The 26,148-nt window shown below is 41.6% G+C and overlaps 1 protein-coding gene across 2 annotated transcripts in view; it reads right to left on the bottom strand.

Moving 5' to 3' along the window:
• PDE1C (phosphodiesterase 1C) overlaps positions 1-26,148 on the bottom strand; it is a 351,275-nt gene that overhangs the window by 27,269 nt on the left and 297,858 nt on the right. For both annotated transcript variants that reach the window (XM_038125944.1, XM_038125952.1), the window contains 3 exons: positions 15,795-15,896; positions 14,345-14,465; positions 4,834-4,915 (listed from right to left, as the gene is read on the bottom strand). In XM_038125944.1, coding sequence (XP_037981872.1) covers positions 4,834-4,915; positions 14,345-14,465; positions 15,795-15,896 — 305 coding nt within the window. The remainder of the gene's footprint in view (positions 1-4,833; positions 4,916-14,344; positions 14,466-15,794; positions 15,897-26,148) is intronic.

Genomic DNA, 26,148 nt, shown 5'->3' with positions numbered 1-26,148 from the left:
GGTGTAGATGGGCCTGGTCTTCCTCTGGGAATCCAGTGGAAAAGAAAGCTGCTCCTCTGGGAATCCAGTGGAAAAGGCTGCCTGTGGTGTTTCAAATCTCAGATTATATCCAGGTAGGAATGCTTGACTCCTCCCCCTGGGTGGAGCATTTCACAATAGGATGATGTAATTTTATCGGTCATGCAGTAAGACTCAATGGTCCATTAACAGAAGATATTTTCTGGAGGGAGGATTGGTTGTGGAAGAGATAAAGAAAACTGCCCTACCTGGTTTTAACAGGTAGTCCAATTAACAGAAGATAACTGCTCCACCTCTAACAGATGGCAATAGAATACATAATCAAAAAAACATCTTCCCTTTTCAACCCAAGATACATGAATAAGATGTGGAAGTGTGTAGCTTACATATTTCCCTAGTTATTTTAACACTTCATTTATGAAGTTACTTAGTGCTGCAGGTAGCCAAGAAAACAACAAAGTCCTTAGTTACTTAGTGCTGCAGGTAGCCAAGAAAACAACAAAGTCCTTAATCCCTCCTAAGGCACACTGGAATTCAGGTTACAATTACTACTGTTACAAATCCCCACTATTACAAATTTTTGATATTTTTTAATTATTAACAATTAATTTTTCGTTAACAAATGTTTTAATTTTTCTGAGCACGTCATGGTATGTTGCAATGCTACTGGTGATTCTCAATGATAGATGAACAACAAAAGAAGTGATCATGTGGTTCAGGCACCTAAATTCATGCTTCAATCTATATCTTGAGTGCAAAGTAGCTGAGCATCCTCCTAGTTCCATTTCCCTCCCCATCTTTTTGCTAAATTTTGAAATGGATGGATTATTTAGGTGTATTTGCATGCCAATCAAATAAAAAATGTTACTTTTAAATTATAGTCTGTAAATGTGGGGACACATGCAGTCTTATCTGAACATGTGAATCATGTGCCTCCATAACACTGTCAGTGTTATCTAGTAAAATTTAGGAAAAAAAAAGAATTCCCAGGTAGTTAATCAGAAATGCATGCAGTATAAAGCTTGAACAGGAAATTGTATGCTAGACCACAATGCTAGACCAGCAAGCTTCATGTAATTTTTTTAAGCACTGAAAATTTTACCAACTTAGAACAGTGTTAAGCGTGCCACAAGAATCCTAAGGATAATGAGAACTTGATTTACACATTTGTGTGTCTGGCTGTCTATATGTCTCTTCTATTCTCCTTCACTCAAAAACTTATTTACCTCTTAATGACCAAAGAAACCCAAGTCATAGTACCTTGTCATTCTGCTCAGCAAGTAATACCAATGCCATTTGCTCCTTCACCACTAACAGCCCTGAGACATGCAAATCTCTGATAGCAGGCAGATGAATGTGTCACTAACTTCAGCAGCAGGATGGTGAGATCTGTTTTGTGAAATACTAAACAGTTACACAAAAACACATTAAACAGTTGTGTTTAAGAATGAAGTTTTCCTTGTGAGAGGTCTTGCATCTCATCAACAAAGATGAGCAGAGGTGCCAAAAGGGACCACAGGTAAACAAACTCAAATACATAGGACAACTTTTCTTTGGTAAGTGGCATTTTTTCCTCCATTACCTGTAACATGGAAAAGTTATTCAACTATGTTACCTTAAAATACGGATTATACTAAAGTTGGAATCATAATCTGCTATTGTAGAAAAAATAATTAGGACTTTATTAAAAATTATGTAACTTTTGCCATATTCCCACAGGCCTCACCCCCCCTTGTTTGCTCTTTAAGTGAAGACACTGAAATTTAACTAAATTAACTAAATACAGTAATTTAGTTTGCTACTTAAAACCCTGAATATCAAATGAGCCTGAGTTTTAAAACCTATTAATGGTAATGACCAGTTTATCATCCTTTTTCTCCTTCAATAGAATGAGCATGATAAACACTTCTGTACACTAGAGACTAAGATGATTTTACCAGTTAATGCTGCATGCTAAGAGTCAATTCCAGGCATATGCCTAACTGTTCATTCATTATACCTGTGAACATCAACATAGAAAAAAAAGTGTAGAGGACAGTTTCTCCAAAGTTCACCATAAAACAAAAAATCAGCAGCATGCACTCATCAGCCTTTATCCACTGTTTTCTGAAAGTGCATTTTTATTTCTTGTCAGTAAAAGGACAAAAATAAAATCATACTCTTGCATTTATCAGCTGCCAAAGAGGACAATGACAATAAAGGTTGATCTTCAGTAACCCAAGTTCCTAGAGTTTGAGCCAGAGAAGTTTAGCTCCTGATATGCTTGTTGGAAGATGTTAAAGTCTTGGTCTGATTTTCTTTGCAGTTTTTTTCTCTCCCACACTCTGACAAGCAGCTTGACTTCCAAACAAAACTCTCTCCCAGTTTTTGTACTTCACTATGGTACAGAAATATTTGCCATACTCATTCTATTGAATAAGAAAAAGGATCATAATTGGTAATCATTGTTAACATTAATAGGTTTTCAAAATAAAGTTTAATAATTTATATTCATGGGGTTTTTATTTATCAGTTTAAACTGAACAATTTTTTCATAACCTGATACAACAGGAGAGACATGTTCTTTCCTTTGAGGAGGTTTTTCTGTTGGATTGCCTAATTTCATAAACCATACTGCCAAAACTTTCCATCTGTTTTTGTGAGAAGCTTTAATTAATGAAAATGTGTGCCCAATGTTGTTGCATCTACAGTGACCTTACAGCAGCAAACCAGCAACTACAAACAAATTGAGCCACTAGAACACAATTTCTAGGCTGTGTCCTTGATAGAACCAAAAGCACAATTTTATTTCACTACGAACAAAGGTTTTTAGTTTGTGAGAATTGATTGCTTAGTGCTTGGTGCAGATGACAGTCAGAGAATCACTAAGGTTGGAAAGGACCTTTAAGATCATCAAGTCCAACCATATAATAGCACAATTTGGAGTTCAGTAAAAACTTACTTCTGCAAAGAAATATAATTACTATTCCAGGAAACATTTTTTTGAGACTATTATTTGGGTAAATAAATAAATGAAAGGAGATTATTTGTCTGAGAATCTAGCCTACAAGTTTGAAATTCTTATCTCAGCAGATAGCCAGAAAACAGGTGGTTGCAATTTTTTCCAAAAGAGACATAAAGAAAGATATTGTCAAAATGTGCAGCAGACTGAGAAATTAGTAACTTTATAATGGTAGAAGGCAAAAATAAAGAGTAGTCTATTAATGTCAATGGATTACTAAACTGCACAAATGAAATAGTATATGACTAAATAACCCTGCCTTTGCCTACTGACAAGTGCCTCTAAGGTAAATTGTATTTGTGATGCTTTGATATAACAATAATTTTGCAGTGGCTGGACACAAGAGGCCTCAGAACAGAAGATTCTTTCCTCTTCTGGTCTTTCTGAGCAAAGGAGCCCAAAAGCAGAGGACCAGGAAAATGGGTTCCCAAGCATACACAACCCTATATAGAGGGATCCTGGGGAAGGCAAAACTCCTCTTCCCTGTAAGGAGTGAGGAACATATCTTAAAGCTGATAAAACAGATGTGTAAGAGAAGTATCTACCTGTACTTTCCCTCACAGCAACCAGAGAGGGAGAGTTTATCTTCTCCCACAGCACAGCAATAAGCCTATGTCTAGGAGTCTCCTACATGAGTCTTAGCTGAGACTGTAGCACTTCAAGTTTGCTGCTGCTTTCCTCCACCAAGCTGCTGGCAGAACACACATTTTATGATAGGTTATTGTTCCAGAGCAGTAAATGCTACAAGCCTGGTAACCAGGCCAGGCTTGTATAGGGCTCTTCAAAATCAGATTCGTAGGTGAATTGTCTAAATTTCCAAAGCCAGAAAAATCTGGGATGCTGTCTCTGAGATAATGGCTTGCTTACCAGGAACAAGGAAATAATTTAAAACAGAAATAGCTCTTAGCCAAAGATATGAATCTCTAGTTTCCTAGATTCAGGGAAATCTTTGTTTCATTATTTGAGAGAAATTTATTTCTTTAAATTTTTATTTGCTTTCTTTAATATGTTCTCTGTCTTTCTGTTTTTCTCAGTTATCTCAATTTTAACATCCATGTTATCTTTCCTTTCTCATTTCACTTGGCTACCTATTCTCCAGTGGAGGCTGGAACATGCTCTTCTATCTACTTCACTTACTTTGAAGGTATAAAATCTACCCACAAATCCACCTTTTCCATGTTCTCTTCATTGTACCAAGCCCCCTAAATAGTTTTACTTCACTTAGCCCCTCTTGTTCTTTCACTAAACATAAAGATTGTTTCCTCATGCTTCCCCTACTTTTTCACACAGTAACTGAAGGAGAGGTAGAGAAAGTGCTGCTAGTGAGTCTGTAAAAAGATCTCTTTTTCTGAATTGATGGCACAGAAAAAGATTTGCTAGTTGCTTGGCTTCAGTGAAAAATAATGGTTGGTTTAAAGCATTGGGAGGGAAAGGGTGAAAGGAATAAAATGTTTTGTCCAAGTCATCAAAGGAATTGACATTACATTTTCATATACACCAATGACACTCATTCACATGATATTCTCATGTGTGCCCTGTCTTCACAAATCACAAAATCATGGAGTAAGGGTCATAACCAGGTACTGTAGTTATTTCTGCAAACACATCACAGGTAATTTGGTTACTGTATTGGAACCATCACCATAAATTTAATGGCTCCTCTTTGAATTGTTGATCTGGGGAAAATATTGCCATTGTGACTTCTTTCCTCTCTTTAATATAATTCCAAATTATATCACTAGGATCTTAGTACTATTGAGAAGATGAAGTTTTTCTTTTAAGATGCTACTTCGCATGCACCAAAAGGGACATACCTATTTGAGACTGAGCAACCATAGTAGATGTCCGATCACACAGAGGAGAGAAGGGCAGCCCTAGTTCTGCTTCCTTGTCACCCTGGAGAAAAAAATTGAGAAGAAATTTTGAAAAGACAAGACACATTGCACTTTTCATATATTATGTCATGACTGTAAAAGCTGTTCATTTTACTTTCTTTAATTAAGTTTGGATTTTGTTTAGATTGGGTTTTTTAATATAAATTGTGAAGAATTTGAGTCTCAATGGAAAAGCTATAGTCCACGGTGAATTAGCGAATTCAGATGCTAGTGAATTAAGCATCTTGATTCCAGTGACTTTTCATTAGAACTTTTCCTGCTTGCTTGGTACTTCTATGAACCAACTGAAAACCCCTTGAGCACAAGAATGCTTCTCACTGCAGTTCTCCAGAGTGCTCGGTTCTCAGAGCAAATCTTTCATGAGCAAACATCAGTTAGGACTGATTTTTCAGGGCTTGCGGTTCTTTGCACATGTTTTTTAGTCTGTCAGATAAGACTGGCTGGATGCACATTAGTAATTTTTTCCAAAGAAAACACTGACAGTTTTCTATGAGACAGTAACCTGCTTGGTTGATGTTGGGACAAGCTGTGGACAATGTCTACCTGGATATCTCCAAGACTTTTTACATGGTTTCCAATAGCCTCCTCCTAAAGACACTGATGCATTATAGTATAGACAAGTGGTCCATGCAGCAGATGGGGAACTGGCTGACAGGCCCCAGACCCTCAGCAAGTGGTGGTAAATAGTGTCTTTTCAAACTAACAACCTGTCACAAGTGGGATACTCCAGCATTCAATACTGGACCAAATGCTGTTTAACATTTTTACAAGTGATCTGGATGATGGGATCAAGTGTACCCTGGTGAAGTTTGCTGATGGTACCAAACGAAGTGGGAAATGGAACACTTCTAAAGGGAGAGTCATTCCTGAACGTAGACCTGGATAGGCTGGAAGAGTGGGCTTACAAGAACCTTATGAAGTTCAACAAGGACAAATGTAAGGTGATACCCCTTGCACAACATAATCCAGGACCACAACACAGGCTGGGAACAACCCAGCTGGGGAGCAGCTCTGTGGAAATGGACCTAAGGGTCCTGTTGGACAACAAGCTAATACGAGTGAACTCTATGGTGCTCTGGTGAAGAAAACAACAGAATTTTGGGCTGCATCAACAAGGGCATACCAGCAAAGATAATGAAATCATTATTCCACTCTAATCAGCACTTGCCAGGCCACAGCTGGAATAGTGTTCAGTTTTGGTCCTCCCATGCAAAAAAAGAAGTGGATAGGCTGGAGAGGGTCAACAGAAGGGCTACAGAGTAGATGAAGAAATTGGGAAGCCTGTCATGTAAGAAAGGGCTGAGAGAACTGCATTGTTAAGCCTTGAGAAAAGAAAACGTAAAAGATACCTTATCACCATGTTCCTGTATTTAAAGGGTGGCTACAAAGAAGATGGAGACCCCCATTTTACAAGGAGGTACAAGGAAAGATATGGAGTAATGGATACAAGTTACTCCTGAAGAGATTCTGAATAGACACAGGACAAAAAATTTTCACAATTTTCAATGAGATCAGCCATTAAAATTATCTCCCCAGGGCAGCGGTGGATTTCCCAGCATTAGACACTCTGAAGATTCAACTGGATAGGGTGCTGGATCATCTGTGCTTTTGCCAAGAAGGTTTGGAGCAGATGATCCTTCAGCTTCCTTCCAACCTGGTATTCTATGATCCTGTTAATATGACATTTCGCATTACCTTTAGATTACATTTGCATTTTAACTACATAAATCCAAACATGCCTACCAGCCCTCAGAAGTGAAAGTCCTTTTCTAGAATCACAAGATGGTACAAGATCAACTGTTATAACCCCATATTTCCCAGTTTTCCAGTTTTTCAGGTCACACGTTCAAAAGGCCTATTAATTTAATTCAGTCACTCTGTGATATTGCTTTATGTTGAGAAGATATGTATAGGATGACACAGCTGCAGTATTCCCCACAGAGCATTCAAATTTAAACAGCCTGTTAAATATACTGTAAAATAATTTACTTAAATTAGCAGGTCATTATAATTGTGCTGAACTTCTTGCCAGTGTTCTGAGTAATGTCAAATAGAAACGTACTAGTAACATATCAATGTCAATAGGAAACGTATGCAGAGAAAAGCTTCTGTGGGTGTAAGAGCTGAATTCTTATTTTTGTTAATACAACATACATAAAAGGGGTGCACATTTTCTGTTAGGATTTTGTGTGGAACAACAAGCAATAGTATCCTTCTATTGTAGAACAATTCTGATTTATGTTAGGAGCCTGATATATAAATATCAAGGTAAAACACAAACTAAACACAGAAATATTTCTAAGTAACTTTCCTTTACTGTGTCAGCTGAGTCACTCAGAAAAATACATCTCTCAATGCCAGCTCATAATTCTTCTTTTACCCCTTAGTCCTTCTAAAAACCACAGTGGCTAATTGTCTTGGAAAGAACACCTGCCTGCCTTTGTGACTGCTCAGAGAGACACTTGGTTTCTAAGCTATTTGAGCAGCTCCCTAAAGGCTAGTTAAAATGCATTAGTAGAACTAATTAATTAAGGGAAATGTTTGCTTTAAGAGATGCTTATAGATGTTGAGTATAAAAAACCAGTTTTGTACTTAGAATCTTTCATACCTACAGCATGGTCACTTGATGTATGAAGACTCGTGTCATGTCACATCTCAAAATACTGGGAAATCAACAGAAATTGATCTTTTCTGGGGATTTTTTCTCATATAGGTTAAGTCAGGCTTTATGTCCGTGAAGAACACTTAGAAAGGAAAGGAAAGAGTCTGCAATAAGTGACCATAAGGAAATAAATTTCCAATCCTAGGTCAAGCAGGTTCCTTACAACCATAGTCCCCTTGGCTAGTAGTCATTCTCAATATCATGGTTTAGGGACAGTATTCTCCAATTTAGTGCTCCCACTAAAAACCTCAAAACTCACTACTTGCTCACTCCCCATTACCCATTCCCCTCCTTTCCTTTTTCACTCACTACTCACTTGGAAAAAAGTTGGAAAGGAGAATTGAAGGCATAAAAAAAGATACAGATCATAACTTAAGAACAATCTCTTGGAAACAGCAATGAGGTAAGAAAACAAACAGTAATAGCAACAATATGAATAACAAAATGGTACAAGAGAACAGCGAGTGATTCACATGCAGATGCTCAGCATGGAGCCCAACTTGACTGCTGCCACACTATCCCAATCCAGAAGAAAGCCCTTTCTCCATCTCAGGAAAATTATGTGAAGTGATATAGAATAACCTCCAGGTCCTAGCCATGCCTCCTCTGGCTGCTGTAAAAATTACCCTGTCCTGTTCGTAACCAGGACAGTACCCACTCCTTATTCTATACTATTTGCATTATGCCCAGATCCTACACTTTTCGACTATATACTTATATATTGAAAAAAAATATATCTGTATGTGTTTCAAGCGCTATTATAATTTTTGTAGTCAATGGCCATCCCTCCAAGATGTCTGTTGAGTTCATTTAGTTCACTGTGGATTCTGTCTGTCCTAGGTGTCTTCAAGGGCAGGAGGGCTGGTGCTCTGTTGGGTGGGTGCAAGCTCCATCAGGAGCTCACCACTGATGTATCTGGAGCAGTCCATATCCACTGTTCATGGTGCTTATGGCATACAGTGGCAATGTCGTTCAGCAGCCAGTATTATACAATTCAACATTACAGACTGTTCTCACTCAAAAATCAAATCCCTTCAAGGTAATGTTTCCCTATCATTCTGCATTACACACCAAGTGCACCCAGATCCTTGAGCAAGACAATCCCACATTTGGTTGAAGCAGGGCTAAGCCAAACTTCTTTTCAAACATATTTCTCATGTGCACCATAGTGACTTTGCCCCCTTATACGCTATATGGAGGTTTTAATTGAGCAGGAGGAGCTCAATTAGTGGAGCCTCTAGTATGGACTAACCAGATGGCCTCCACAAAATGTAGATCCTCCACAAAATGTAGATCCTAGTGCTTGAATATCCCACCACTTTTTGCTTTCTACATGTTTTTTAACACCGTTGTAACATTCAACATTCCCAGAGGCTGGTGCGTGATACTGAATATGATACACCCACTCCATACCATGCTTTCTGGCCCAGGTGTCTATGAGGTGATTTTTAAAATTAGTCCTGTTGTCTGACTCAATTCTTTCTGGGGTGTCATGTTGCCACAGAACTTGTTTTTCAAGGCCCAGGATGGCATTACAGGCAGTGAGCACATCTCCAGTGGTTGTTTCCACCACTGTAAGTACATACTACTTGGTGGGTTTGAGAGAGTGTATTGAAAACAATCTCCCTGGCCTCCCCATATTTATATTTCAACCATTGTCCCCCATACCACAGAGGCTTTATGCACTTGGCCTCTTTGACTGCAGTGCATATTTCACAGTTGCGGATAACCTGAGAGATAGGATCCGTGGTTAAGTCCATCCTCAGTCACAAGCCCATCTCCTCCCTGTTGCATCTCTTCCTGGATGACCTGAGGCATCATGGCACCACCAAGCCAGAAATAATTCACCCTTATTCTGCCAATCCAGATCCACCTGAGACACTTGAATCTTGGCAGCTCAATCTACCCATCCACTGTTGCATTGCTCTTCAGTAGCCCAATTCTTGGGTACACTTGCATCTACATGACTTAGTTTTACAAGTCAGGCAGCAGTTGTCTTGCCATATTTCAGGTGGGTTTATTCCACACAGCCAACTGGTCTTTTTCCATTTGTGGGCCACCCCCACAGAGCATTTTTTACCATCCACAAATCAATGTAGAGGCAGAGCGCTGGCCATTTCTCTCATTCAGAAAAATCTAAAGCCAGCTGGACATCTTTCAACTCTGCAGCCTAGATCCACTGTCTAATTTCTGCAACTTATCACATAGAACTCCATACAATAGCTTTTGATTTTCGGGATATTCCTAGAATACAGCAGAACCATCAGTAAAGAGTGCGTATTACTTTTCATTTTCTGGTAGCTGATTATATATAGTGGGAGCTCCTCAGCACATGTCATCTTTTCTTCCTCCAGTGATGATGATAGTCTAAAATTTTGCCTTGAGGCCAATTTGTGATTTGTGATTTGTGATTTTGCCTTCAGGCCAATATCCCTGGGCAATTAGGAGTTTCTATTTGAGCTTTCTGAGTGATCAGCACAGACCACTTAGCATGCATCTGAATGTGTGAAGAGGACTTTCCTTTTAAACATCCAGCCTAAAACAGACTATCAGGGTGACACAAAGAGCTGTACTTCAGTGACAATCACTTCTGAAGCAGCTAGAACTCCTTCTTCATAAACTGCCAGTACCTCTTTTTCAGCTGAGGTGTAACAGGCCTCATATCCTTTGTATTCCAGACTCCAGAATCACACACGGTTTTCCTTCAAGTCTCCCAGGGTACCTTTTGCCAGTGATTCCAGGAAGGATCATGCTCCCTGGCTGCAGTGTGCAGCATATTTTTTACATTTTGTTCTGTCCTAACTGGGCCTATTGCTCCCAAGGAATCTCCTGTTTAATTTGTTACAAATCTTGTTGCTGTTCAGGACCCCACTTAAAATGTTTCTTCTTCTGCATCATTTGCTTGAGAGGGTCTACAATCAGACCGTAATCTGGAATAGCATCCTTCTAAAACCCACAGTACTGAGGAAAGCTTGTGTTTCCTTCTCGCTGGCTGGTGGGGACATAGCTGCTATGTTTTTGACCATATCCACTGGAATTTGATGATATCCATCTTGCTATTTTACTCCTAAAACCTGATGTTCCTGGTTAGGTCTCTTAACTTTGCTTTATGGCAAAATTGGACTTCAGGAGGATATGGATTATATTCCTTTTTCCAAAAAACTCTCTCTGTTGTGTTGCACCACACAATAATGTCATCAACATATTGCAAGTGTTCTGGAGCCCCAACCTCTTGAAGTTTAGTCTGAATCAGTCCATGGAAAATAGTGGGGCTGTGCTTCCACTCCTGGGGCCATCTGTTTCATGTGTAGGGGACACCCCTCCAGATAAAAGCAAACTGTGGCCTGCACTCTTTTGACAAAGAAATGGAGAAAAACACATTGGCAATGTCCCATGGTGGCACCACCTTGCTGCCTTGGACTCCAGATCATCCTTAAATTCCAACATATCCATCACAGCAGTTCTCAGTGCTGGTGTGACTTTGTTCAGGATACAATAGTCCACTGTCAGTCTCCACTGGACTTACACACTGGCCATATGGGGCTATTAAAGGGTGAGTGAATCTTGCTGACTACTCCCTGGCTCTCCAATTCATGGACCACCTCATGGATTAGGGTCACAGAGTCATGGTTGGTGCAGTATTGTTGATGATGCACTGTTGTGGTAGTGATCAGTACCTGTTACTCTTTGACCCTCAGCAGTCCCACAGCAGAAGGGTCCTCTGAGAGACGAGGCAAGGTTCTCAGCTGTCTAATTTCCTTTGTCTCCACAGCAGCTATCCCAAAAGCCCAACAATGCCCTCTTGGATACTTGAAATACCCTCTCCTGAGTTAATCTATGCCAAGGACACACAGGGCCTCTGGGCCAATCAGAATGGGGCGTTTCTTGTTGCCTTTTGTTTCCAGTCAGGCTCACTGTAACTTCCAGTACAGTCATCTGTTGGGATCCCCCTGTCACCACAGGCACAGATCGTGTTGTCACTTTCCTCCTGCTGGAGGCAGAGTCCCTCTAGTTCTAGTCATAGTAGTCATTGTTCATGCCTTGTAAATATGAACTGGATGTCCTTTCAAGAGGATCACAAGAATGGATTCCATTCCGTTGTGTCTGACAACTTGCCCACTGGAAACTGGAGCAGCATTTATGCTTGAAGAATTTTCTGTGGTGGTTTGCCTTCCTCTCAACTCACACACCTGTGCTGCTAGGGTAGAGGTGGGTTTTCCATCCCCCTTTCTTATGTCTTCTCTGTGGTCAAGTAAAACTGCATGTTATCTCATGGTGTGTGCCTTTTCTCTCAGCCAGTGAGTGCATGTTTCCAATAGCAGAGACTGTGGCCTATACTGGAGGGGCATAGGACATTTCCCCTCTAACATGCTTGAATCTTTTGAGCCTGTCCACAGTCAGGAAGGAAAAAAAAATATTTTATATTCCCATAGTAGTGTAGTCACCTGAAGCCCTCTTTGTTATCTTTCCTTCATTGATGTCAATGCTAATGAGTTCATGTACAACAATGGTGTGCTGCATACAAACTTCTGCCACATGGATTGTGTAAGCTGGACCTGATCTGAGTCTGCAAGTGACTGCTTGTTACTTGAACCCTTACAGGTTACCTTCAGTGCAGCTAATTCTTTCAGGTACGAGATACATTTCTCCCCAGGTTTCCCTCTGCTTGACCACACTACTAGAACAGACTTGCAAGAATGAATACCTTTCTCTCACACTTGATGGGAGTTGCTCCAGAGGCTAAGAGTTTCCGTTCTCTTCCCAATCCCTTTGTCAATGCCCACACCCCAGGACAGGGATCCCAGTTGCATGGCTTCACTACCAGGGTTAGGTACCACAACCTTTTGAACAGACCAAGCAACACTGTGACCAGTGGCTCCATACACAGTAAACCTAATGCTTACATCAAATTTGTTTCCAACATTCTGTGACCACATCTGTTGTTATCTCAACTCTTTGAGTACCACAATGGGTGCCAAACTAGGCTGTTTTGGTTTTGCATTGGTATTATTCAATTTAGTGCCCTCACAAAAAAACTCTAAACCATGTTCCACTCACTGCTCACTTACTCCTATCTTCCCCTTTCCCTTCCCCCCCCCATCCCCATCCCCCGCAGTGGGCTGGAAAGGACAATTGCACAAAAGATAAAAATTAGCAATTGAAATAAAAATAATCTACTGGAAACAGCAATGAGATAAGAAAGTTCAAGAGAGAGGAAGGGATTTACATGCAAATGCTCACTGAACACCACCCCAACTCATAAAACAGCCCTTCCTTCATCCCTGGGAAATAAAGTGAGATAGAATAACCTCCAGGTCCTAGCCATGCCACCTCTTGGCTACTTTTGATGGCAAAAAGTAACCCTGTCATGGCCAGAACTAGGACAGCAATTTGTGAGATATGTGTATGTTTTTCTTATAATATTAAGTAGGGATGTACTCATTGATCTAGTACTCAATAACTTCAATAAACACAAGTCTATGCTTCATGGCAAGTTTCATGGTTTTCCTGAAGAGAAAATTAATACTGCATCTGAATTTGGAATTAGAGTATGACTTTTATATATAGCTTTATCTTAAAAAAAATACATCTATCTACAAAACTAAGGTAGAATTTGTTGGCTGAAATTCAAATACTCTTTAAAATATATAAAATAATAGATTGTCTTCATTACATGTGTAAAATAAATCAAAACTTGGAGGTTTTGTGGTCTCACATCTTAATGTGAGGTAATCTTAATTTCCTCATAATTCTTTGACAGTCATGTATTTTAACACATCTAGTATAACTTTGAGCTAGAAAAGCATAAATATGCATTTTCCCTAAAATTCATGTTAACATCATCCTACATGCATGAGCCTCCCGTGTGGCAAGACAGAATCAGTTGCAGGTATGAGCTATCTGCTTCCACCCAGTAAACAATTCTTGGTTTGAGAAACAAACCAAAGGAATAATTTCAAAGCAAATTTTTGCAATATCCTTGTTAAAAAAGGAATTACTGAAGAGTCTTTAAAGACAGATACCATTTTTTAAATTGTCAGAACTTTTAAAGAATTGTCATATTTTCCCCTTTGCATTTAGATTTACTACAGAACATGAAGTTATTGGACTTTGCAGGGAAAATAAGCACTTAAGTGCTAGCACAGCTTAGGTTAGCAATTCATACTGGAGAAAAGTATCCTATACACTCCTTAAGTGCTCTGTTTGCTTTTACTTCTTTTTAAAAAAAAAATATCTTCAAATGCTTTTTATTAAGCACTTGAGAACCATATAACCATTACACAGAGCTCAATGATTTGTCTAGATTTGTGGGTCTGTCAACAGGTGATCCACTATAAAGTAGAATTTTGATCAGTTCACTTCTTTTAAAGTAAGGGCAAAGTAGGCCTTTTTCACACCCATTGCAACAATGTAAGTAGAGTGCTATAAAGTACAGCTACACCAAGATGGTTTTATGGTTCTAGAGCTAAGTAGAGTGACATATATTTCACCTTTTCCTAATTTGAAAGACTTATTAGCTTCCCAAATTAGAATTTCTACTATGTAGGTAATGTTTAAATCTATAGGGAATGTATCAGACACTAGCTTCCTATGCCTAAGAGGCATAATAGCCAGTGCTAATGGTGCTAGAGGAGGAAGCGTCATACCATTTGGGAGGTTCTTAAAAACATCAGAGAAAAAGAAACATATCCATGTTAATATTTTTCTACTTCCTTACCCAACCCTACATGCTCCCTCTCAACTGCAGAAACGAAAAGCTAGCTTTACCTGTCTGAAGAACTCCTCTAGCAGAGACATGGTCCAGCGATGATGGAGATCCCAGGCCTTGGCTGGATGACTGATATCTGCTGTATGTAATAACAGTGATAAGGCTTTTGGCTTGTCAACTCTGAAAACCCAAAGGATCAAAAAAATTAATTGTCTGCTCTTGCAGGAAAGAATGACAAAAATCTTACCTACAGGAAAAGAAGGTAATTATAATCTTTGGCCAGGATATTTGTGAAGTGGTTTCTCTGATCATAAAATTGGACAACTCTGAAATACTGTCTTATTTCTCCAACATACATGATTCCTGTTTTAAAAGAGATACTAAGAAATGCAAAAAGAAATGTTGCTCAGCCTTGCTCAGAAACTTTACAGGCTTGCTTGCTCAGAAACTTTACAGGCTTGCTTGCCCACTCTAGCAGTCTTGAAGAGCTGCTGTGCTCCCCATTTCATTGGTGCTGTATTTTATGCAGCATAGAAAAGAAAATAGTCGCTATCATCCAACTGTAATGAACAGTGGGGTTGTCTGGGGCTCTGAAAAATCTAGACAATAACTGATAAATTTTTCACTGATAGAAAACTAGTATGAGTACAGAAGGGAATCCTGATTTCACAGAAAAAAAGTGCTATGATTTCTTACAACCGTAACCTAAGAAGCTAGCCCACGAACCCAGTAAATAATGCTTTCTTGGTATGGGTGCTCTCATTTTTTAATTCTGCTTTTTGGCTATCCAAAATGGTTGAAGGAGTTGTAACTTCTGAGGGGATCAGGTGGCTAGCCACACCCTGCTCTGATACAGGTATAATACTGATATAGATATGATTCTGATACAGGTTTAATTCTGGTATAACTGTGTCCAGGGTGAAAAACTGACCATCACTCAAGGCAATATAGAAGGAATTTTTTTGGGGAAGAGCTGTGAACAAAATACCACAGCTCCCAGTGGCATACTGGGAAGAAGAAAAGGCTTTCCCCATACTGCTGCATCTGTTATTTTCCAGTCCTTCCCTCAGTGGATCTCAAGTTTTCATCTGTTCTCTGTTTATGAAGAAGGCCCCTTCTGGGGGTGACAGCTGATACCATCTGCATAAGGGCAAAGTGCAAGTTACGTTCTGCAGGTCTTAAAACCTTAAGTCATACTCAATTATAGAGGTTACTCTAAAGAATCATGTCCTTGATGTTACCCACCAGGGAAATGCCCAATGAGGCTGGTCCCAACAATGGTGACATTTGAAAGTTTTGGGCCATCAGCACAGAATATAGATCTGCATGTAGGCATGTGCCTATCCCTTCATAAGTGAATTAATTCAAAATTCACCAGCAGAAAGAAAATTGCTATAGATACCAAAGAAAGAGAGGGCCTCTGGAGAAGTGCTTTTGAAGTTAAGGACATTGGCAAAGCACCAGCTGAAATGCAGCCCCCTCACTGCACTATGTTGTGAAATGACTCACCCTTCTGGTTGCTGCAAAGCATTCTTCATGGCTTTGATTTGCTGGAAGTGACAGGACATATCAGTAGCCAACACCATCTCAATGACTAGAGCTCTAAATTCCCTTTTGAATAGCATCACAATGAGAGCAGCAAGGAAAGAGAAGCACAAAAACCAGGATCAGACACACTCCAGTCTCTTGTGTTATCTGCAAATTATTGGCAGCAATGCTTTTGTACGTAAATCTTCAGTCCTCTTTCAGGGATGGGGAAGAGGATGAAGGATTTTCTGCGCAAACATAGAAATGGGAGGTATGCAAATGAAGCTAGGTGGCTAATCCTTGGTAAGAGAAATATTAGATGTTTTCTGAAGAACACATTGGTGTTAGTATTCCTTTTTCAATTAAGCACAAACTTCTTAAATTGTTTTCTTCTCTAGGGCATTCTTAGAAGGAAGGGAAAATACTGTTTAAAGCCTCAGAATCAGGTAACTTGATTCAACTGGTCAATATGCATGTTTAAAGTTGAGTCATATGGTGAAAAATCACCATATTTTAAAAAATTGCCTAGTATATATCATGCATATATGAAATAAAGACCTTTGAGAACCTGCACTACTTCCCTGCTATTACTAATTCAACATATTCCTGTATGAGATTTTGTAAAGCAAACTTGCTGTCCTGTTGTTTTTGGTTGTTTTTTTTTTTTTCCTGGACTGGAGTTGATTTTCTTCTTAGCTGGTACAGTGCTGTGTTTCGGGTTTAATATGAGAATAATGTTGATAATGCACTTGATGATTTTTTTGTTGATAAGTAGTACTTACTCCAAAACACAGACTTTGGAGTTTCCCATACTCTGACAGTGAGCAGGTGCCCAAGAAGCTGGGAGGGAGCATAACCAAGACAGTTGATCCAAACTGGCCAAAGGCATACTCTAAACCATAGAATGTCATGCCCAATATATAAACTGGAGCCAGTGATCATTACTTGGTGACAGACTAGGCATCAGTCAGCAGGAGGTGAGCAATGGTATTGTTCATCACTTGTTTCTCTTGGATGCTATTTCTCTCTCATATTTTCATTACTCTTATCATAATTATCATCATCATCATCATTAGTAGTAGTAGTATTACAACAGTAGTTTAGACTCCAGTTAAAATTTCTCTGAAGATGATATGGATGTTCCTAAACAGTTTTAAATACCAGAATGTGCTGATCTAGCACACAATACAAACTTATTTTCTCTTTCTCTCAATTCAGTGTCTACAGATTAACAGAGGAAGAACAGCTGAAGTTTAGCATACCAGCTCAGGATTTTGAAGATTGAAATGGATCAGCACTTATTTAAAAATAAATCACTACTGTCCTTTTTATGAATGTCTCATGAAGTCTATTTTGATGATTCCTCTCTTGCTCATAGTAGCTGTGCTCAAATTCCAGCCCCAGGCGACCACTGTGTACAGGCCCAAAACTGCTGTGCTTACATAATCCCATGGGTGGCACATAATGGATGCTTCACCACCACAGTTCTGCAACACTGATGATATTAGTTGGCCTTGACCCCCTATAACCACCTCCTCCTCCCAACCCATAAATACAATCAGTTGCATAGTTAACAGTGTCCCAAATAATTATATGATGGATGAAAAGTAACTAATTATTTTTTAATTTTTTTTTTAATTTGCCAGTTCTGGCCAGTTCCCAGCAGCACAAATGTCTCTGTCAATACAACCAAGAGAGAAGAACCTAAATGCATAGAAATATACTTTTACAAGAATATAGTGTGATAATGCTGTGGGAAAAATTAATGCTGGGAAACAGAAGACTTTTCACTACATCCTCTGGACTACAACTCCGTCATACTACTCTGCATGGGCTACTTCATGTGTAGCTTATTGCAGTAGGAATACAAAAACTAAGGGGTCCATTCAGGCAAATGACTCAGCGATTGCAGTGCAAGAATGTACATATGCTTACAAGCCCACAGAAACTACATTCCATTTCATAAATGTAAATCTGGAACATGAACATCCTTTGACCACTGCACATATTTCAGATCATCATTTTCTCTGAAACAGAGATGAAAAATACTCCTGAAATGGTACAAAAAATAAAGGATTTCACTACTGAAAAGTTCTTATTCGTCGCTTCAAACAACAGGCATCGCAACAGTATATGACTTTGAAAATCAATAGGTAAAAGTTATAGGTAATGCATGAGGGATCTCAAAAGATGTAACACTTGAGGATTATAAGTTTGTGCATTTGATTACAAATTGATAGAACGCTGAAATTCCTTACAGAGAGAATCAAAGATAGATATTTACTCATTTCTTGGTTTTGATCTGAGTCAGATTAGAGCCTGGGATACACAGAACTGTTATTTTTGCTCTGACAATCTTGAGCACTTTGTTCTGCAATCATCTTCAAAGTCTACACTACACATTATGGTGCTGTGCTCTGCATGCTGCCTAGCAGCTCTGGCTAAATAGACCCTGAAAATAGTTTACAAAATGTGTTTCCACTGAAGTGTCTCGACTATATTTAATTATTCCAATAATGCACAAAAGCCTGTTAACATTTTATATGACATACTTTCAGAGTGATCTTTTTTTTTGTCTGGGCTAACATCTTTCTATTAGAGAAGCAAAGTATATAAAATCAGAAGAAAAGCAAGTCAACTGAAACAGTTTCCAATTTTTTAAGAGAATATATTTGACAAACTCAAAGATTAAATGAGGTAAGAGAAGAGGCTGCACTACTTTTAAATATCAATACATTGCTACAAAACTGTCCAAACCATAGCACTGAATACTTACACTTTATAAATATTATTACTAACATATGGTGAACAGGCAGGCAAATCAGTTCTCTCTCCATGTTACCAGTGAGACAGTTAAGTCAGATATCCCCCAGGTATTTGTACAGCATCTTGTTCTCCTTTATTCTATAGTATTCAAACACAGTTTTGTACTCAGGAAGAAGTTCATGAAAAATAAATGTTAATTCATTCAAATACTAACTGTTATGAGTAATTTCTTCCATAATTTGACTTCAGAAAAATTGTCCATATCATTAAAACGTAAGTAAATTAAAACTGTATCCAAGAAACTAAGAAATAGTGCAAGCTGGTGAAAAAGGAAAGATGATTATCCCCCTATAATCTACCTACTATATCAAACTGATAACTTTAGACATGTCATTGAGTTAATCTCTTTGAGAAAGTCACAGATGCATCATGTTAAGTATTCAAAAATGTGGTCATATCAGAACATTTTCCATTAAAGATAGCTTATGTATCAACTCAGACCCAGGAAATGCCCTAAAGACAATGGAAACTTCCATTGTCACTTTAAGATCTAAATCAATCTACTGTTTTACTCCTGGTCATGTGGCACCATGGCATCAAGTATGGTAGGAATATGGAAGAGATGGCCTGAGACCTCCATAATTCACAATGGTTTTCATTAAAGGAAAATAAGTGCTCTTCAGTACCTCCTCCCCAACTGCATCCTCTCTCTCCCTCTCCTAAAAGATAATAAAAATCTAACTCAAAGGAAAGACAATCCTCTAAAGATTCAGTCTGCACTGTGGCCTTGACAAAAGAAGCAAGAGCCAAAGGGAGAAAGGAAACTAGTACACAGCAGAGAGGAAACACCTTATGTGGTGCTTCCAAAGCCTGTATTGCGTTCTGTCTCCTGATATGCCCTGAAAACAAGGGACTGGGACTCTGCAGGTGATGCTACAATTTTGGATGGCACTGAAGCAAGGCACTTGGGATTTCTGTCGCGTGATATGGGTATCAACCAGGGGATTACAAGGAGGCCCAAACTCAGCCTCTGGATGCGACTCTTAGCAATTGTTGAGGAGAGATACCTTTGCTGAGAACACCTCCAGCAGCATCAAGGCTCTTGGAAAGCCACCAAGCAAGGAATCAAAAGCTTGAAAGAACAGGCTGTGATCGAGATAATTTTCTCAAATAATGATGAACACAAAAGATTTCCAGACCCTGTATAACATTAATATGGTTGAAACTTGCACAGCTTGGGACATAAATGTACTCCCACTTCCTAGTGATGCTGCAATGGAATGAGGAAAATGAGACACTGAGTACTATGACACAAGAAGGCTACAGACATATGAAGACACTGTCCACATTCCAACCTGAGCCAAAGTCTCAGCCTTGGAAAAATACCTGACTGAGTGTATGTGGAAATTGGAAGAGAGAATTGAATAGAGCTATCAGAGAGCCATCAGAAAGCCATCAGAAACTCAGAAAGGAGCTTAGGGAGGGCCTTTTTCACATTTCACCAGCACAGATCAGAATCTCTGCTCTCTGAAGTAGGCATCCCCCAGCTAGGAAGAGGGAGTACACTCCACAAGGCTCTTCTGTGAATATGGAGAGGACATGACAAGATGGGATGGAAAATCCACTTCTATCTTAGCAGCATGGGTACATAAACTAAAAGAAGAAACTACTAACGAAGGAAACTTGGCAAGAATTAATTTAGGTCCAGTTTCCTGTGGGTGTGTTCCTGGGCAGAACAGAAGATCGCATGTCAGATACCTTTGAATGGGCCTCCAGAATGTATGCCCAGGGAGTGAATGATAGCCAGAACTAGAGGGGCTCTGCCTTTAGCCTGATAGAGACACGGGAAAATCGTGTCTATTGGATTATGTGGATCCAATATCCTGGTGCATCAGAACCACAAAAATACAAAGCTTTGACTGACACTGGCACACAATATATTATGATGCTATCATGACATTGTGGAGACAGAACCTGTGTCCGTTGCTGGGGTAACATGGGGTCTCAGCAGTTGACTCTGCTAGAAGCTGAGGTGACCTTGACTGGAAAGGAATGGAAAAAACAGTCTATTTTGACTGGTCCAGAGGCTCCGTGTATTCTTGGTATAGATTACCTTAGGATTGGTTATTTCCAAGACCCAAAAGGACTTTGTTGGGCTTTTGGGATAGCTGCTGGGGAGACAGAAGACATTAAACAATTAAACACCTTGCCTAGTCTTTCAAAGGACCCTTCTTTAGTAGGACACCTGAGGGTTGAAGAACAGCAGGTACCAACTGCTGCTAAAACAATGCACCACTGACAATACCGCACTGACTGAGACTCTGTGATTCCCATCTGTAAGACGATCCATTAACTGGAGATCCAGCGAGCAGCCAGCAACTAATCATGGCCTGAATGAAGTCACACCCCCACTGAGTACTGCGGTGACAGACATGCTAGAACTTCAGTATGAACTGGGGTCCAAGGCAAAAAAGTGGTGCCACCATTTACATTGTTAATGCATTTTTCTCCATTCCTTTAGCAGCAGAGTGCAGGCCACAGTTTGCTTTCATTTGGAGGGGCATTCCCTTCACCTGGAACCAATGACCCCAGGGGTGAAAGCAGAGTCCCACCATTTGCCATGGAAAAAGGTGAGGCTCCAGAACATCTACAGTACATTGATGACACGATCCTTTGGGGTAAAATGGCACAGGAAGTTTTTGAGAAAGGGGAAAAAATAATCCATGTTGTCCTCAAAGTGTGTTTTGCAATCAAACAAAGTAAGGTCAGGGGACCTGCACAAGAAATTCAGTTGCTAGGAGTGAAGTCCCAAGATGGATATCAACAAATTCCAGAAGAGGTGATTATCAACATAGCTGCTATGTCCCCTCTGACCAGCAAGAAGGAAACACAAATTTTCTTAAGCAACATGCATTTTGTGGGGATGCAAATCCCACTGTACAGCCAGATTGTAAGCCCTCTCTACCTTATGACACAGAAGAAAAATTATTTCATGTGGAACAACAACAGTACTTTGAACAAATTGCCCATGCAGTAGCCCTTGGGTCAGTCAGGAAGGGACAGAATGAGAAAAATGTGCTCTACACTGCAGCCAGGAAGAATGGTCTTTCCTGGAGCCTCTGGCAGAAGGTGCCTGGAGAAACTCGAGGATGACCTTTGGGTTCAAGGATACAAAGGATATGAGGCCAACTACACCCCAATAGGAAAAGGGATCTTAGCAGCTTATGAAGAGGTTTGAGCCACCTTAGAAGTGATTACCACTGAAGCACTGGTCATTCTCACACACTGACTACCAGTGCAGGGATGGATATTAAAATGGAAAGTCCCTTCCACATATCATGCCACTGATGCTACATGTAGTAAGTGGATGGCTCTCATCACGCAGCAGGCTTAGATAGAAAATCCTAATCACCCTGGGTTCTTGGAAATCATACTGAACTGGCCTGAAGATGAGAATTTGGGACTATCATTTAAAGAGGAAGAGAAATAGGTGACATATGCTGAGGAGACCCCGCCCTGTAAGCAGCTATAAGAGAGTGAGAAGCAATATGCTCTCTCCACTGATGGTTCTTGCAGGTCTAATAGAGAAGGGGAAGCAGCTGTACAGAGCCCTATACAGTGAGTTGTGGAAGCTACCAATGGACAGGGTAAAATAAGTCAGGTTACAGAGCTGAAAGCCATCTAACTGGCTATCGATATCACCGAGTGAGAGAAGTGGCCAACACTCTACATTGACCCATAGGTGGTAGCAAACATTTTATAGGGGTGGCTGGAAAGTTGGATAAAAGCCAATTGGCAGCACAGAGGAAAACCCATCTGGGCTGCTCAAGTATGGCAAGACATTGCTGACCAGGTAGAGAAAATGATCATGAATGTTCGTCATGTGTATACACATGTGCCTAAAGGTCAAGATGATTATGAGATTCACAGCAATTAACAGGTAGAGCAAGCTGCCAAAATTAAGTGTCTCAGGCAAATATAGATTGGCAACACAAGTGTGAGTTATTTCTAGCTTGGTGGGCCCATAATTCCTCAAGTAATTAGGGAAGAAGAGATGCAACACACCAATGGGCTTGTGACTAAGGGGTGGATTTGACCACAGGTGGATTTGGCCCCACTATATCCCAGGTAATCCATGATTGTGAGACGTGGGCTGCAATCAAGAAGGCCAAGCAGGTAAAGTCTCTGTGGTATAGGGTGCATTGGTCTGAATATAAGTATGAGGAGGCCTGGCAGATTGATTACATCACACTGCCACAAACCCACCAAGGCAAATGCTATGTGCCCACAATGGTAGGAACTACCACTGGATGGCTGGAGATGTACCCCATGCTTCATTGTCACTGCCTAGGCCTATGCTGGGCCTTGAAAAACAAGCCCTATAGCAACATGGCACGCCCGAGACAATCAAGTCAGACAATGGGATTCATTTAAAAAATAGCCTTATAGACACCTGTACCACCTGCTGGGAAGGTCAAGCAGAGCAATGGACTGTTAAAAACAACACTGAAGTGTTGTGATGCACTATATAGGTATTTAGATGTTCTGCACTGGGTGAACTTTTCCCATGGTACCCCCTGGTAAGGTGGTTTGTCCCTTGAAGCCCCTCCCTTCGCCCCTCCCCACTGTGTCCCCTTGGCTGTGGCCTTCCATCCCCGCCTCCCATTCCACGGGTATAAATGTCCCTTGAGATTGGAACTCTCTCTCCTTCTTCACCTGGAAACCCTACGATGCAGATGTCTCCTTCCAACTAATAAACAGGACATCAGAACCACGTGGAGAAAGAGCGCTTCTCGTCCTTTACTTCGTCCATGTAGGATCCATGCGGGCTTAAATCCCAAGCTAGCCGGGGGGATTTACAGCCGGAAACCCACGGGTTCCGTCAGGTGGTGCCCAATGTGTTTTCGACTCCCACTTCGGTCAGAGATGACACGCAGGAGCTGGTAATTCACATGCGTTGATTATATTAGCTTTTTGGACTTTCACCTTCCTCTGCCTTTCTTCGTGCGTTTTTGTCGGCAAGGACGTCAGAGGGTGAAATCGAGACCCTGTCGCAGCCCACGGCAGGCCGATTTCGGATGAAGACTTCTTTTTAGCTTTTCCAGCCATCCACTGTCCCCAGGAGGGGTGAGTATATCCCCTTGTGTAATAGGGGGACCCCGGGGGAGCTCTCAGAGTGTGGGGGTGAGCTCCCGGTGCAGTGAAGGGTCCAGCCCCGATAGTCGGGGTTTGTGAGTGTCCCGTGGGTCTCTCCTCGCGGGCAGAGCGGCTCCGGCACTGCAGCAGGGTTGTCCGTGCGTGGTCCCGGTAGCTGCGTGCTTCCATCGGTCGGGTCCCCGCGGCGCGCAGCTCTGAGAAGCGGCGCGGGCGTGTTTCGGCGTGGGCAGCGGCAGGGTACATGCGGCTCGTCTTTCTGCCGTGAGCGAGCGCGCTCAGGCAGCAGGGGGACCCGGCGAGCAGGGCAGGCGGCTCCGAGCTCCCGCGTGGCAGCCACGTGGCAGCCGTGCAGCCGGCAGCTGCAGCCCGCGGCTTTAAAACCCATGTGGTTCACACGCAAGCAGTTTGTCTCTCCCCCGGAGAGAACGGGAGGGGGGAGGCTGCCCGGATTCTTTCTCAGATTGGCTGTGGACTCAGTGCTTTCAATTCTTGTTAGCGCTTGCTTTTTAGAAGGTGGATTATAGTGTTGCAGAAGCCAGTTGACATCAGGATGGGTGCTAAGCTTTCTGCAACACAGAGAGGCATTTATTCCCTAGTTTTAGATACCCTAAGTAGTGGAAACGTTGAAGTTTCAAAAGCAGTTTTAAAACGGTTTGTTCGCTGGATTTCTTTTCATTTCCCTCAGTTTTCCCAGCAAAATATCTACTCAATCTCTGCCTGGGACAAAATTGGAGCCTTGTTAACTGTAAAAGCAGAACAGGGTGATACAACTGTGTCTAAGTTTTTTCCTGTGTTCCTCTTAATTTGGAAAGAAATCTTAAAGAGGGATTTGAAAGGACAGTCCGAACAAATCTCCCCTCCCGCAGCTTCCCCTACCCTTCCTCCCAAACCCTCTGCCCCCGAACTAAGAGAGTCAAGCGAGGCATGCGGGCAAACACAGGGTACCTGGCACTGCCACTGTTCCCCTGGCCTCCCTCGCCCCCCTCAGTACCCTGGCTCTGCTAGCTGTGCGCAGGCTGACAGAGCACCTTCCCCGCACCCCTCCAACCTAATTCCTGTTACCCCAATCTCGCATGCTGACCCCCCCCCATTCCCAAAATGGCTACGACCACATGGTTGGCATTCCAGATACTGCCAACCGCGTGGTCAAAGCCCAACATGGTGGCATCCACGTGTTTGAGCCTTCAGTCTATCCTTCCTCTTCCCACAATCCCTTTCGCCCACCTGTCCCCTCCCCCAACCCCTTCTGGTCTCACAACCCCTTCCTTCCCTCAGACACTCCTCCCCCTCCCTCCATGCCCCTGCCCCTCATGACATCACCCTGTAACCCCGCCCCTGGTTCCCACAGTTACCCCACCCCCCTCCCTGTTCCCGTTTCCCACGCCCCCTTGCCCGGTCCCGAGACAGTGGGGCCGAGGGATGGGGGGGGTGGGGCCGGGGGCTGGGGGGGTGGGTCCCTGCCTGGCCCCCACGGGGGTGGGGCAGGGGGAGGGCACGTCCCTCCTTCCGGTTACCAAGGCGCTGGGGGGGGTGGGGCAGGAGTAGGGGGGGTACCCCTTACCAGTGCCCAAGGGAGTGGGGTGGGGGGTGAACCCCTGCCTACTTCCCAGGGCGGTGTGTCTGGGGGCAGAGTTAGTCCCTCGGCTGGTCCATATGAGGGTGTAGCCGAAACAAAAAAAACTATCATTCAAAACCGGGAAGACGAAGTGATTCGTTTAGTAGCTCCTGTCCAATACAATGGTGGTAGGGCTGGCCCTAGGACCTACCAACCCTTCTCATACCAAACAAAGCATGAACTATGTAAAACTCAATTAGAATTTGGGAGACATAGTGAAATCTTTAAAAGCATGATGAAAGCTACATTAACATCCCTTGAATTTGTTCCTACCGATCTCCTAGATCTTTTCCGGTGCTTGCTTACCCAGTCAGAGTTTGATCTATGGGAAGGCTCCTGGAAGAGATCTTTAAGGGATCTCTTGGAGGAACTTAAACAAAACCCACAGGATGCCAAAGATTTAGAAAATAATCCCCTCAGCTATGAACATCTGTGCAGCGAGAGGGATTGGTCTAAGCCCGAGGATCAAGCTCGGATGTTGTCAAAATCCATTCTAGATAAGATTTCAAAGGCTGCAGGTAAAGCTTTTAACCAGTTACCAACCATTGAATCTAAAGGTAGTTTTCTTGACATTAAACAATCTCCTTCAGAAAGTTTCTTGCAGTTTGTCGACCGACTTCGTGCACAGGTTGAAAGACAAGTTCAGGACCCCAAGACACAAGTGGAGATAGTGAAAGAGCTGGCACAGAGGAATGCCAATGAGGTCTGCAGCAGGGTGCTCCTAGGACTGCCTCTCAACCCTCCACCTACACTGGCAGAGATGATTGAAGCATGTGCCAGGAAAGCGGAACTGTTCGC

Source organism: Motacilla alba, chromosome 2 (genome assembly GCF_015832195.1).
Source record: "Motacilla alba alba isolate MOTALB_02 chromosome 2, Motacilla_alba_V1.0_pri, whole genome shotgun sequence".
NCBI classification, from domain to species: domain Eukaryota; kingdom Metazoa; phylum Chordata; class Aves; order Passeriformes; family Motacillidae; genus Motacilla; species Motacilla alba.
This window is presented reverse-complemented; position numbering and strand designations above follow the sequence as displayed.